Source organism: Trichechus manatus, unplaced genomic scaffold, assembly GCF_000243295.1.
Source record: "Trichechus manatus latirostris isolate Lorelei unplaced genomic scaffold, TriManLat1.0 scaffold00023, whole genome shotgun sequence".
NCBI classification, from domain to species: domain Eukaryota; kingdom Metazoa; phylum Chordata; class Mammalia; order Sirenia; family Trichechidae; genus Trichechus; species Trichechus manatus.
The window spans coordinates 19,310,326-19,326,074 of record NW_004443959.1 but is presented as its reverse complement, the minus strand read 5'-3'; the positions used below and the strand labels follow the sequence as shown (position 1 = coordinate 19,326,074).

Here is a 15,749-nt window from a genome sequence, read left to right as displayed (position 1 = left end):
TTTTCTGCCAGAGTTCTCAGTCTTTCAATATATTAATTTGTATACAGGAATATAGTATGAACTATTTCACAAACATAAAATCCTAATGGATATTATAGAGATGGGAAAATGGATAGCAGAGAGGTGTATTAACTTGCTCAACCTTGCATGTCAGTTAAGTGGCAGAGATGGAATTTGACGTGAGAAGCCTGGCAGCAGAGCCCCTTCTCATCACCACGCCATACGGTATTCCCCTTTACACTGGGTAATGCTGATGGTTATGTGCGACTTTGCGTTTGTAATGTCATTTGATCTTCATTCTAATACCATGAAATAGATTAAGACAGGACATTCCAGGTACAAATGCATGAAACTCTATTAATCAGGCTTTCTATTTCAACTGCACACATTTCTTTCCTGCTTGGGGATATTAAGTTCAAGCCTTCAGTTCCGCCAGCAGCATCTCATGCTCGTTATAATTTATGGCTAGTTGATGATAGATCCTGCTCCTCTTTTCAAGTATTCAGATGATCTAATAGCAGGACCTCAGTTTTTTCTCAGGGATGTCCAAGAATCTCCCTTAGTGAAATGTCTGAATGTCTTCTCTTCATTTTGTCAGGGACACGATGGCAATGTTCAAATATTTGTCTTTCTGTGACATTACCGGAGAAACTAATGAACTGTTAACATTAGGTCACACGTAGGAGCAGTCCAGTCTCATATTCTGGCAAGAAAAAAAATTGGGGAGCAGAGCAATAAAAGTATACAGCTTTTCTCCTGAAGTTCTTTTCAGAATGTTGGAAATGAGATGAAATCATTGTACTTTGCCTTGATAATTCACTGTCCGTGTGAAGATTTATGAATTGATCCTGATTTTGTTGAACAGTTATGTAAACGGTGGTTGTACTATCTAATGTCTGAAGGAATATTATCCATATGAGGCACCTACTGTATCAGCCCTGTGTTAGGTGTTTTGAATGTGAGACTAGAAATACTGTCTGTCCAACAGTCCTGTGATTCTTTGATATTCTCACCCCTTTTCCAAGGAGAAAACAAAGATCACAAAACGTAACTTGCAAAACATCCCACTGATTTTCCATATCTATGAAATGCTGATAATAATAAATAACACTTCACTGGTTTTTATTTTGTTAGAATTAAATAAAGTAACACGTGCAAGGCTTTTAGTTCAGTTCTCGACAAATTATGACTATAATGATGATGAGCATGATATGACTAATGCGTGTTCATCTTTTCTGTCTTTGGATTTCGTATGCTTTATTTATGGCACTTACCTGCTGGGTATGAAAATTAAATGCCTGCAGGAGCCAGACAGGCAGCATAAATGGCTATAGGGGGTTGGGTATAACATGATAAATAGGATTAGGGATGTGCAAACTGGAAAACTGATGTCTTTGCTGAGGGAACGCCATCACTCAGCTCCAGCCATTTTTTTTTTTTTTTAAATCATTTGGGGATTTTAACCTAGAAGTGTCAGACTTTCTCATTGTCAAAGAAAAGTCAGAAATCTGGATTTTTAAGTGAAATGTTTTGGCTTTTGTAAAGAAAAAACAAAATTTCAGGCCAGATTTAGTTGTTGCCCTGCCAATTTGGGACATCTGCCTAGTGTTTTTTTCCCCCAGTAGCTGACTATTTAAGGGTCAAAGTTGGTTTTGAAAATTTTCAAACTAAAAGAAAAAAAACGACCCTGCGTCCCAGATAGTCCATGCAGATTGTACTGGGATGTACTCATGACCTAGACAGGCCGGTGAGATGGTGCTCCATCCCCCATGTAGATAATAGGGGAGATGAGGTCACTCGTTTCTCTCTGGGGTTGCTAATCATGTCGAAGAAGTAATGAGGTAATTTGCTTGACCCAAATAGTAGGTGTGTATTACAGCCACAGAAGAAGAGTCTTGCTTATGTATCATTTTCAGGGAAAAACTCTGTTATTTTGTAGATCAGAGCTGCATTTGACCATTGTTTCTTTGCAGTTAACAGACAGCCACCGCCGTCCTGACTCCCTGTGGCCACTTCTGGTGCTTATGCTGTTGTTAGTTACCTTAGTGTCAATTCCGATTCATGGCGACCCCGTGTACCTTATACACCAAAGCAAACCAAACCTGTTGCCATCGAGGCAATTCCGACTCATGGCAACCCCGCGTGCCTTATACACCAAAGCAAACCAAACCTGTTGCCATCAAGGCGATTCCGACTCATGGCGACCCCGTGTACCTTATACACCAAAGCAAACCAAACCTGTTGCCATCGAGGCGATTCCGACTCATGGCAACCCCACGTGCCTTATAGAGCTGGTGAAGTCAGCTGGAGCACCTCCAATGTTTTTTAATGTTCATCTTTCTCTTTTCAACACTTTTGGTCATTTCCTTTGTGATTACTTTTTCGTGTCTTTCTTCTTTTCCCATTCAAGCAATACATTAAGAAAGGGATTGTTTTTGTGACTGGATCGAAGTGAGAACTTTTTCTCGGCAAGTGGTAACACTGGTACCTTAAAATAAATTTGACCGTATTTTAAAATGTTCATCAAATAATTAGTAGACGTTAGATACTTTATTCAGCACTCTATGGATTGTTCCTTTTAGTCATGACAGTAATTCCTTGAGGTGGCCATAATTGCTAGTGTGCTTCTGTGGAAATTCAGTGTCGTTGTGATAGATAACTTGGCTAGCTTTGCGTTGTTAACACGACTAGAGCCTGGATCTAATACAGACCATTTGATTCCACCTCTTAAGCTCATAACCACTGAATTCCTCTGCCAGGATTTTGATTTCATATTTTGAATGTCCATTATTCCTTCGTGGAGTATTTTAACTAATTAATATTTTTTAAAGATACACACACACACACACACACACACACACAGGTGAATCTTTCCTCTGTGGTTTATCCAAATCAGAATTCTAATTATAAAAACCCCGCTTACTGATTACGAGGGTTGGGCAAGTTTCTTGAACCAAGACTTTAAGCTCATCGTTTGGTAAGCAGGGTTAGTGAATTAAGGAGACAGAGGCAAAGGCCTTTGCAGAGGGATAATGAGAAGCAAATCTGAGAGCGAGCACCTGTACCACCAAATGTTGAGTCTACGTGATGGGATCTCTCTCTACTAAAAAGTGGCGTTGTAGAGATTTTGTAGACCAGACTCTTAACTGTCAGAAAAGAAAACTGTAGCCCAGAAAGTTAGATGGGTTGTCCAAGATCAGGTGGTCGTTTTATAGCCTGTTCACACTAGAGTCCAATATTATAAGTCTCCTGACTTCAGCTCCCTACTAAATGTGTAGCTTTGTTTCTTTTTAAAATATCACTGTCTACCAACTTATATTTTATTTTCATATTTTCCACTTAAGCAATTTTCCAAGCAAAGATAATAAAAACAAATAAATAAATTGAAAATTAAAATCAGAAAATCCATAATAATATTTAGAATGTTTGCCACCTCTTATTCTAGTGGTAGAAATCACATATACATAAAGTCCTCAAATAGATCAATAGCTAACAATTTACACTAGTAGTCATGTTTAGCAATAAAAATAAGGTGTTAGAATTTAGAAAACACACACAATCACCACTCTGCGATCGATTAAACAGATGTCTGGGATTTGCAAAAGAGTTGGAAAGAAAAATATAGTACATATTTCATATAATACGTATTTTAAATTTAACTTCAATCTAAACCATCTTTCTTTTCTAGATCTGCTCTTCTTCTCTGCCCATTCAATCTTACTTTCATTTTTAGGAAATTAGCCAAATTTTATTCTAGTGGTTTCAGTTGCTGTTTTGTGTGCCAACAAGTCGATTCTGACTCATCTCTACCCTTTATGGCAGAGTAGACCTGCCCATAGGATTCCTTAGGCTGTAATCTTTTCAGAAGGAGCCCTGCTTGTGCAGTGGTTAAAGTGCTCAGCTGCTAATCAAAAGGTTGGTTGTTCAAACCCACGAACTGCTTCAAGGAAGAAAGATATGGCAGTCTACTTCCGTTAAGATTACAGCCTTGACAATCCTCTGGGGCAGTTCTGCTCTGTCCTGTGGGGTCTCTATGAGTCAGAATCAACTTGGCGGCAGTGAGTTTTGGTTTTTGTCTTTATAGGAGCAGATCGCCAGGTCTCTTCTCCCACAGAGCCTCTGCATAGGTCAAACCGCCGACTTTTAGTTAGCAGCCTGGTGCTCAACCATTGTGGCACCAGGGATCCTTAATACAAATATATGAAGTTCCCAAATAGGAGTAAAGCTAAGAACTGACGCTAGTAAAGCATTAGGCTGTAGAAAGCATGCTCCTTTACTCTGCTGTCTCTCTGAACGCAGGCAGCAGCCCTCTTCGTGAGATGGGCTGGTCCATTCATCCCTTGCCTCTGCCGGCTTTTCTGTTTGAAGTCAGATAATCAAGAGAAGGTCACATGACAACAGCAGAAAGGTGAAGAATCATCATTAGTAACACAACTTGTATATTGGACCATCAACATCTCTGAGAGTTGACTAGGCATTTTATCGTAGGTGACTTCCTAATGTTTAGCTAGAACTGAAGCCATTCTGTGATCACAGTGTGATTTATTGTTGAGCTGTAGTGGAATGACTGTCTCTCATTTTGTTTTCAGGATCCCCAGGGCCATCCAGTGACCACAGCAGCGGGGCTTCTTCACCTCTGTTTGACAGTGGTTTGCATTTAAACGGAAACTCCAATAACACAGTAAGCATGTTGATCCTCATTAAATTTTATCTTAATGGAAATATCAGTACACGCCAGATAATCTCTAGGCAAAATTAAAAAGATGCTTCACTGCCCAGTAAAGATAATTGTGACTCTTTTCAGTGGAAATAACTTCTAACAGGTTTATGATGTCGCTCCATTGACATCCTCTGGTGTGATGCTTTGTCATTTCATTTTAGGATGTTTTAAGCTTGTAATTCATAATATCTCAGTAAGTAGGCATGAATCCTTAATTCTGTGATAGACTTCAGAGTCCTGCCTCTGAATTTTCACATGATCTTGACTACAGAAATTGCTGTAAGTTATTTTTAAGTGAGTCCATAAAACTCACAGGAAAGGAATATGGCAAGGAATTAATCAAAAGCACCTAGAAAATACGAATGCTATATATTTGCAATGAGTTTTAATTGCGTTCCAAATCTCCACTCTCCCAAGAAAGCAAGGACTGAGCAAAAGTATGGAGAAGCTGCACTCCACCTTGAGTATTCCCTTGCAGCGCCTGTGCTCAGACGCCTGCGCTGTGGGACCTACGGAGACTCTTCCTCCGGTATATATAGATGGCCCACCCACCCAGGGATTAGCGGCTAAGAAGAGTTTAGAATCCTATTTGCAGTTTGGGAAAATGGTTTATTATAAATCATAGCCAACCATACAATTAAAACTATCAGCTGCTTTACCTGCGGATAGACACTAGAGAAAAAGCTTCATGCTTTTAAAATATTTTTTTAAGTATCTTTTTTTTTTCATTTTTTAATCTTTTAATATAGAGCTTGGTACTGAAAAACAACAATTAACTTCATTGTAAGTTATGAAGCAAAATAATAACATGAATGTACATGGCTCACAACTGAAATCAATAATTAGAACATTGTCATAGCTGTTCATCTCCCAGCATGCACCTCCCACATCCCATTATCTAGCCTGCCCCAAAGATAAACAGAAGCCTGCATTTTGTGTTTATCATTCACTTGACTAAAGAAGTTTTATCCGTATCTATACATTCTTAAAAAATATACCATTTAATATGATTTTGAGCCTTATAAAGTATTGTTCTGTCATAGTCTTCTGGAATTTGCATTTTCCCTTACTATTATATTCCTAAGATTTACCTATGTTGTATGTTTGGGCCTGGATTTGTTTGTTTTTGCTATATAGTATTTCACTGTGTGAATATACTACAAGTTATTTATCCATTGTCCTGTCAAGGGATATTTGATTCGTTTGTGTGTGTGTGTGTGTGTGTGTGTGTATGTGATTTTGTTGTCATAAAATCAGACCGACCATAAACATACTTATAAAAGTCTCTTAGCTATCTATATACATAAAAATAGAATTTGTGAGTACTAGATTTTGCCAATGTTATATTTACAAAATAATGACTGATTGTTTTCCCAAGTGGCTGTAACACTTTTTCCTCCCACCAGCACTGTGGGAATTCTGGTTGACCTACATCCTTGCCAGTGGTTAGTATGCTTGGACTTAATATTTAGAAGTATAGTGAATATACAAATATTATCTCGTGGTTTTCATTCCATTTCCATCATTACTAATGAGGTTGATTTGCTTTTCATATTTTTATTTATCTTTTCTTTTTCTTCTGACCATTTATATTTGAGTTTGTATGCTTTTTTTCTTATTGATTCATTGGAGTTGTTTATATAACTTAGTATTGATATTTTGTCAGTTACAGGTTACAAATCTCTTACTATTTATAGCTGTCTTTTCATTTAAAGTTAATTTTAATGTAGCCAGATTTATCAGTTTCTCCCTATTACAGTTTGTGGTTTTAGGATCTTGTTTAAGAAATCCTTCCTTATTCTAAACTTACAAAAATATTTGCTTATATTTTCATCTAAATATTTTAAGAATTGTTTTTCACTTTCAAGTTCTAAAGCACATGGCATTAGTTTTGTAAAATGTGTGAAAGGTAAGGCTCCAGAATCATTTTCATGGGTCCTAACACCATTCCTTCAGTGATTTTCAGTGCCGCCTCTGCCATGTGACACATTTCCTTAGCCACAGGCTGATTTCTGAAACCTTTGATGTGTTCTGTTTGACAGTATCTATGCCAGTATCACACTACTTAATTACTATCTATTTATAATAAATCTTACCTTCTGTAGGTCAAGCCCTCCCACCACCTCCGAATTAATCTTATTCTTTTCCATCCTCCCTCTTCTTAAGCTTTTTCATGTGAATTTTCAAAACCCCCTCTCAAATTCCACACACACACACAAATTTGTTGGGATTTTTATTGTAACTGCATGAAAATTTATATCAATTGGGGAGAATGAAAACCTGTATGAATTCATCATTCCTACTTGTGAAAAGGATATATTGCTCCATTCTCCATTTATTTAGTTATTCTTCAATAATTTTGATAGTTTTTTTGATTAATTTTAACCATAGGATCTTATATTTTACTAGTCCTTTCAAAGAACCAACTTTTGTCTTCATTGATCCATCCCCCACCCATCCTGCCATTGTTGTTACTCTTATTTTTGATGTCTCTTTTCTTTCAATTTTTTTTTTTTGTATTTGTTGTGTTCTGTTTCCTATTCTTTTTTAAATCTGATTTGACAATCTGTATATTGTCATTTTAGCTTATGGTGATTATATATTTTTGTTTCTAATCATGTACTTTGTATCCCCCCCCCCCTTTTACTAGGATACTTCTTTTACCTCTTCTTGATTTTTCTGATTAGTTTTGTTAATATTATTAGTGTCTTTTTTAAAATCTCTACTGGTTTAAAATTCATGTACTTTATTTCCATTTATTTAGAAGTTACCATTGAAATTTTACCATACATATTCAGATTATAAAATATAAAGATAATATCTCACCTCCCTATAGAATAATGCGAGAATCCTATAATACATGAACTCATATCATCCCCTCCTGACTTACTTGCTATTACTGTTCTGTATTTTAAAGGTAGTTTGTAACTCACAGAAGTCAAGCTTGTTATGATTACTTTATACAAACATCTTTTCTCATCATGACTTATCACATGTAATATCCCTATGGTGTCAGTTTTATTCTTCCTGAAATACTTTCACTAGAGGTTAAGGCCTGTTGGTGGCAAACTTTCTGTTTGGGTTTATATTAAAACAGGTTATTTTCTGTGAAACTTTTCGGATGGTATTTCACTGTTTTTGATTTTTCTTGTTGATGCCAACAGGCTTGCTTTCACTGTTACAGAGTTCCTGTAGAAGTCTTTTCTCTGACTGCTTTTGAGGTGTCTGATGTGGGTGGTATACAGTTACACTACAGGGTGTTTGAAACAATTTTTTTATTATTATTATTCTTACTTTTGATAATTTGTGTTTCCTGCGTCTGTAGATTCTTGCATTCTATCAGTTGTAGAAAGTTCTCAGCCATTGTCTTAGAAATATCATCTCTCCTATCTTCTCCTCAATCTCTTCTCTGTGACTCTGATAGTATATATATTAGACCTTCTCATTAGATCAATTACATCCCTTAATTTTTCTTTCACATTTTCTTGTCTTTGTCACTGTGCTATATTCTGGAATATTTCTTAAGATTTCTGTTTCAACATTGTCTGGTATTCTGGTTAAACCACCCATTGAGTGGCATTTTTTTTTTTAATTTCTAAAAGGATCAGCCTAAATATGATTCTTCTTAAATGAGAGAATATATACAGAGATCCAGACATATACTTGGTAATGATTCCAGGAAAGATAAAATAGTATGTGTGAGGTGGTGTGCATAATTGAGAAAGTAACATGACATAAATATTGAAGAGAGGCTGATCTGAGTTAATTCCCAACTATATGATTTAGGCAATAATGCATGTTCTTAGGGCTTTGGTGGATAAATAGTCACACGGAAGAGTTATCGTGGGGGTTACAGAGGTCATATAGGTAAAGTGACTAGCAGAATTCTTTGAATGTGTTATCATCAGCCGTCCTCATCATCCTTATCAAAAAAAAGAAAGAATGAGGGAAAAAAAAAGAAAGATGACTAGAAATAAAGAAGGAGAGAAACATAGAGAAATGCAGAACTTAAAATTCTCCGTAATTATTCAAGTGGTTACCCGCCATCAAAGTAAACATGTGCTTGTTTAAACTCCTTACAAAGAATCTGAATTTCAGAGAGTCAAAAATAGTTTTAGTATGTTATTTTTAAAACAAATATCAGGACTCAAAATCCTGTGATATTTTTCAAGATATGCTAGTTGGTTTTCCATGTAGCCACACAAATAGCCTAATAGTCAATTTACTCTGCACTTTTAGTTAATGGAACATTATGGTTTCTATTCTAAAGACTATTTAAAGCATTGGGATTACTCTCTGTACTCAACAATGGATTTTATTGTGTGTAACACAATAACATTAGAATTAATAATATATAGAGAGTGGAGAGGAAAATAAATTGTGCTCTGCAATTTGTTTTATTGGAAGAAGGGAGTTGAAAACTTCCTGAGACCCAAATGCTTTAGACTTCTTTTCGATGGCTGTATTTTCTTATTCGCTCATACTGCTTTCATTCTCAGAGGAGCAAACCTGACAAGGCAAGAAGCAGATGTTGTCATGTTCAGAGCAGCTTTATAATCACAGGAGCCCCTGAGAGCTGGTTTTCTTTTACAGTCGTATAACTTTGACCACCAGATGATTTTTGCAACCACTTCTTGGAAGATATACTCAGTTGTGGAGGTGGAGTGGACAGTAAAGATTATGTTTTCTCTCTGACCGTGATTATTAAAATAATTCCCTGTGCTACCTTTGAATGTTTAACAACATTTCCATGTTATTCTTTAAAACTAAATTATTAAGTACCCGCTTTCCAAGCAGCTACATTCCCTCCTCCCTTCCTGTTCCACCTCCTGTAAGATGAAGTGTGTAGAGGCTTTTACTTCTAATTTCGATCTGTCCTCCCACAGCACCTGGGTTTTGCTCAGATCCTTAAAATTCGAAGTTCATCATTTATAAATATTACTTTTGTCGCAAGTTTCCTTATGTAACATTTACATTGACAAAAACTTCCATTCACGTTGGTACTGTCTTTTGAAAAGGTTTATTGCAGATTTATTGCTGCTTCTATACATCCTCTTTCTTGCAAAATCTGTTTTGACTTACTTGTTATTTGATTAATGTTTTTCTCAAATCTTCGTCTCAGAGTACATAGAGAGACTAAGCCTTGATTGTTCGCATGTCCAAAAGTGTTTTCCTTTCTTTTGATAGATAGATGGGCCTTTTATCATATATAGCATTCTTGGATTGCAGACTGGATCCATCGAAAATACATTCCAATGTCTTTTCTTTACAGTGTGACAGATGCAATACTGATGTTAGTCCATCTGATAAATTTTCCTTTGTAAGAAAACTCTTAACAAAATGAGTAAGCAGTTGCAATTAATGCACTAAAAAAGCTTTCTGACGGTAAATACCTGGTTTTCTACTTAGAAATTTCAAAAATACATTTAAAAAGTGTATGGTCATTGAAAAGAACCAAGTGATTCAAGAAGGACATGGGAAAAAAAAAATCTCAAAACAGAAAGCAAAAACAAAAGGATATGGAAATTATAGGGGAAAAAATAAGAAACCTGTAATACAATAGTTGCAAAAAGGAAAAAGAATCAGATGTAGTAAGAAAAATAATTAAATAACAAATTGTAAAAAATTAAACAAAAACATAAGTTAAAGGAGTAAGTCTGAAGAATGAAAGGAAAGACTGAGTTGCAGCAGGGATAATGAATGAATGAATGTTTTGTAATTGTTTTATTCAAGTATAATGTATATACAATAAATTGCATAACTCTTTAAGTATATAGTGCAGTGAATTTTACAGCACTATGATCAAGTTGGAGCCCTGGTGGCACAGTGGTTAAGAGCTCGGCTGCCCACCAATAGGTACGTAGTTCCCATCCACCAGCCGCTCCTTGGAAACCCTGTGGGGCAGTTCTACTCTGTCCTGTAGGGTCACTATGAGTCAAAATCGGCACGTTGGCAACAGATTTTTTTTTTATATGATCAAGATACAGCACATCACTAAAACATTTTCTCCAAAAAACAGTAACTCTTTTGACCTGTATCACCATAGATTAATTTTGTCTGCTTTTGAATTTCATATGAATGGAATTATACTCTTATATCTGACTTCTTTTTCTCAACATTATGATATTGTATGCAGCAATAGATTTTCATTTTTCTTTTTTCTTGCCATACAGTATTCCACCATCTGCTTGTATCACAGTTTATTTATCCATTGTAATGATGGTGAACATTGGGGTTTCCAGTTAGGGCCTATCGTAAGTAAAACTCCATGAGCATTCTTGTTGATGTATTTTCAGTGGTTACAGCATTCATTTCTTTGGGTATATTCCCTGGAGTGAAATTGTGGAGCAATAGGTTATGTATATATTTGGCTTTATCACATACTGCTACAAAGTTTTTCCTTGTGGTTGTACCCATTTACCCTCTGATTTCAAACCGTTGTCAACACTAAATGTTATATGCCGTCATCAGTAAAGTTAGGCAGATAGCAAATAGTATTTCTTACTACATAACAGTAGAGTAGCAATGCAATAGCAAAAGAATGATTTTAATATATTGATAGGAATTAGGAATATTATTATTTGATATGCTTAATAGTCTTTATTTTTATATCAATTTTTTTATTATAATTAGAAACAAAATATTTTCAAGTTATGTCTACACTTCCAGTTCACAAGGTATTTCTTTTTTAAAAATTGAAATGCAAAAGGAATTTATTCCAGTTGAAGAAACAATTAAGAAATCCTAAAATATAGTTTTAAAAAGAAGGAAGAAATTGGCATTTAAAAACTAATCGTTCCATCTATATGAATTTTTTTTCAAATAAATGTAAGAAAAAATACTTTCTACTTCTGGTGTTTTAGAACAGATAGTATGAAAAGCCCTCCCATTATGAAACCCTTAGATCCTACCTAAAAAAATAGTATTTACTTTGTTGCTTAGCTTGTAGAAATTAAGGGGACTCTCCAAGAGTTGTAAGGAAATTAGGTAAATGTGGAGTGTTGAGCTATAAGCACCTGTTGAATGTAAGGAGCTGCCCAGAGGATTATCTGTATCAGCCCTGCAATACACAGTCTCCAGCAGAAGATAATCCTAGGGTCAGCAGCAGGGAGGGAGAAGCGCAGAACTGGGTATTTCTGCACTAAGTTGGGAGTTCTGGAATAGGGTTAAATTGATGCCGTCTCATAGCGAAAGTAAGTGAAAACCCATTTGATTTAGGCCCTGTATTATCCATAAATTTAGTACAAGCGAGTACAGGCTTATCAGGAAACTCATCAAATACGTAAGGGAAAAATAACACTATTGATGAAAGTTAGCAGAAAAACAACAACAACAAAAGATTGGGGCTTCTAAAACACTGAATTATCAGCAATAGAGTATAAAATAACCATCATTATATTATTTTAAAAATTAAAGATAGCGTCAAAATATGAACAAGAAACGAGACGCAAAAGATGAGCAAAGAGATTGAATTATAAACCCGATAGATGTACTAGAAATTAAAAATGCAATTACTTAAATTAAGAGATCAATTCACTAGTTAAGAAGGATGTCTGACAGAACCGGAGAGATCTTGTAAATGGAACACAGATCTTAGGAAACCAGCAAAAATACAGTGCAATGCGGCAAGTGGTGGGAAGTACGGGTGAATAATTAAGAGATACAAATAATAGATTGAGGAGGCCTAAATATTTACCGAGCCAGAGTACCAAAACTATATATTATAAAAAATAGAGGGGAAGCAATATTCGAAGAGATAATGGTTAATTTTCTAGAACTCAAAAATATGTGAATTCAAAAATTCAGAATAACAGAATATCCAGGGTACACTAACAGAGGAAATCCAAGTCTAGGCAGGTTATTCTGAAATTACAGAACACCAAAGTCCCAAAGAAATCTTTAAATCAGCTAAAGGAAATGCAGAAACGAAGAATTGACAGCAAATTTCTCAACAGCAACAATGGAAGCCAAAAAATAGTCCATGATAATATTTTCAAAATTATGGAGGAAAGAAAAATAACTATTGCTCTAGCTTTGTAATCCTCGCAAAAATATCTTTCAAGAACAAGGTAAAAATAAAGACTTGTTTATATAAACAGAATCTGAGGGATTTAGTCACCAACTTTCACTAACAGGATTTCTAAAAAATATATTTTTCGGGATTAAAAAAAAAAACTATCCCAGAAAGGCAATTGGAGATTAAAACGGGGATAGTAATAAATAGTAAACTTGTAGGTGAATCTAAACAAATATCATTTGTATAAAGTAATTGTTACTGGAGCAAAAACCCAGGTTCTTGCTCGGTATGACTCATATTGGCCAATAAAGGAGAGACCAGGGGGGAGAACAGGAAAGTCACCTTTATTTCATTGTACAAGGAAAAGGAGTCAGTCGGAGCTGCTTCTCAAAGGCGGGCAGGCAAGTTGCTTTTAAGGGGTTTACAAGTAGGAAGTTCATACAAGTTACATCAGCAACATTCTTAACCATACCGCACAGGCGCAATGGGGTTTACATAAAAGCAGGATTCAAATGCAAAGCTAGGGGGGAGGAAGCCAAGCAAAGAAAATAGGATTTTTTAATACAGCACTGTGAGGGCTGTCTCATAATAACAATAGCATGTAATTCAGAATGAGGTGATTGGATACAGTTGGATAGAAAGCATTTGAAAGTTCTTATTTTGTTAAAATACTGAACTTCACAAATTAAGTTAGGTTTACATAATAAAACATTATGTTAATGATACCTACTTAACAGTAGAAAGATAAATGGAATTAAATAGAGCAAATTAATATCCCCCCCCCCAAAAAAAATTCCTTAAGTAAAGCTAGAAACTCTGGTGGCATAGAGGTTAAGAGCTAAGGCTGCTAACCAAAAGGTTGGCAGTTCGAATTCACCAGGCGTTCCTTGGAAACCCCATGGGCCAGTTGTATTCTGTCCTGTAGGGTCGCTATGAGTCGGAATCGACTTGATGGCAATGAGTTTTTTTTAAGTAAAATACACAATAGAAAAAGTATATACAAACTATTAATTGTTGGGGTCGGAAACCCTTTGAGGAAGTTCTCCACTGTCATGTGGAATCTCTATGAGCAGAAATCAACTCGACGGCACACAGCAACAGTTAATAATTTGTATATGCTTTTTTCCATGTCTTCGCTTTTGACCTTATTTGTTGAAATTTGTTTCCTGCAGTTCTCGATTAAATAGCAAATAATGAATCATTTGTTTTTGTTATTGTTTTATTTAATCTATGGCTTTTAACCAGCAAATTCAGTTAGTTTATATGTATTTTATTAGTCCTATCTTTGTTATCAATTCTACCTTCTTACTTTTGATCTTTCATTGTCTTATTTTTTATTAGAGCAGATCTCCAGCTATTTTCTCCCACGGCGCGACTGGGTGGTTTCAAATCACCAGCCTTTTGGCTAGCAGCCAAGAGCTTAACCATTGCACCACTAGGGTTCCTAAATTACTAGTCAGCAATATCAGAAAAATAGAGTCTAAGGCAAAGTGCATTTTAAGGATAAATTTCAGTTTCTGAGAAAAATATAAACATTTCTAACTTGAATAACTTCTATATATACATTTAGTATTTATATATTTAAATATATATTTAAGTGTAGAATTGTGAGAATTTGACCAATCCACTGTTACGATACAGGGTTTCAGTACAACTCTTCCAAACATTGAAAGGCCAAGCAGACAAAAAATTAGTAATAATAGAGTAGATTTGAACAATGTAATGAACAAACTTGATCACATGGACATAGAAATTCTTCAGCCTAAAGGGAAATCTTAGCAAATACCATTTACAGTGGTGAATCTTCAAATGCATTCTCTTTAAAATCAGAAGCAAATACCTGGAAACAATCCAAAATGCTCCAGTTAATGACACCAATGAAAGAAATTTCAGGGTCCCTCGATCGCGTAGGGCCTAGGAGGAACTCTACAGTATCTTCGTATGGTCTTTTGTTTTTGTAAAATGTGCAAATGGAAGATATTTTAACCAATATTTCTTTCCATTGTGACTCCGCCTTTATCACACTTGTCATAACGGGGAGTGTTGGGGTGACTGTGGGCTTTTTTGAGTTCAGCTGGGGAAGTTTTGTTGAGGATATATTTAACTGCAACTTCAGTGCACTTGAATTGATCTTGGGAGTGCCTTAGTTGTACATTCTTTTTCTTAAAGAAAGCCCCTAAAATTTTATCATCTTCATGCCTCACAAAAACTAGATCCATCCCAGAATTCAGGATATTGGTTATGAGGAAGAGAGAAGCCAGCTCTGGCAATAGGGTAAGAAAGAAGGACAGAAAGATGCAACAACATTAGCAATGTTCTAATTTGTACGTGCAATGGGAGTTTCATGGGTGTTCATTTTAGTTTTATGCTTCATAACTTCATATATATGTATGTGAATATATATTATTTGTATATATCAACTATAACATAAAAAAATTTAATGTAGCAGGTGGAAGGAGAAAAAATACTAGGAAAACATTCAAATAAATGACTTAGAACCATCTTAAAATTTGAGAAGGATTATTTGTCAAAAGGTAGTAAACGGCTAGCTTCCCTATACACGAAAGAATACATATAAAAATAAAACAGTTGTGTACAAAGAGTACCTCTGTTGAAAACTAAAAATGGGCTCGGGGGGAATATTAGGAATGACCTCCTCGGAATGAAGATCTTCCCACAGGAAGTACAGAATGTGTCAGGTTGTGTTTACAGGGCTTTAACAGCCAAGTCAAAACCAAGATAAGGCAAATGATTCTGGACTGTGGGTTTTCTGCAGAGGGAATTTGAAACAGTTTTTGACAAAAAAGTTTTGTTTCATTGTTTGTGTTTGCTATTTAGGTGAATTTGAAAAGATCCAATTGAGTGGCAATGTAGCAATATTTCTGGAGAGCAGTCTCAAAATAGGTACAAAGATCATTATTGATGCTCATGTCTTTTGACTTAGTAATTCCACATCTGGAATTTATTACAAGCAATGTTCCATAGCAATACTGTGCCATAAGAAAAATTGAT

At 35.5% G+C, this 15,749-nt stretch overlaps 1 protein-coding gene across 1 annotated transcript in view; it reads left to right on the top strand.

Moving 5' to 3' along the window:
- The window catches only part of SNTG2 (syntrophin gamma 2), a 315,981-nt gene that overhangs the window by 80,308 nt on the left and 219,924 nt on the right, over positions 1 to 15,749 (top strand). The window contains exon 7 of the mRNA XM_023728305.1: positions 4,590 to 4,681. Within this exon, the coding sequence (XP_023584073.1) occupies positions 4,590 to 4,681 (92 nt within the window). The remainder of the gene's footprint in view (positions 1 to 4,589; positions 4,682 to 15,749) is intronic.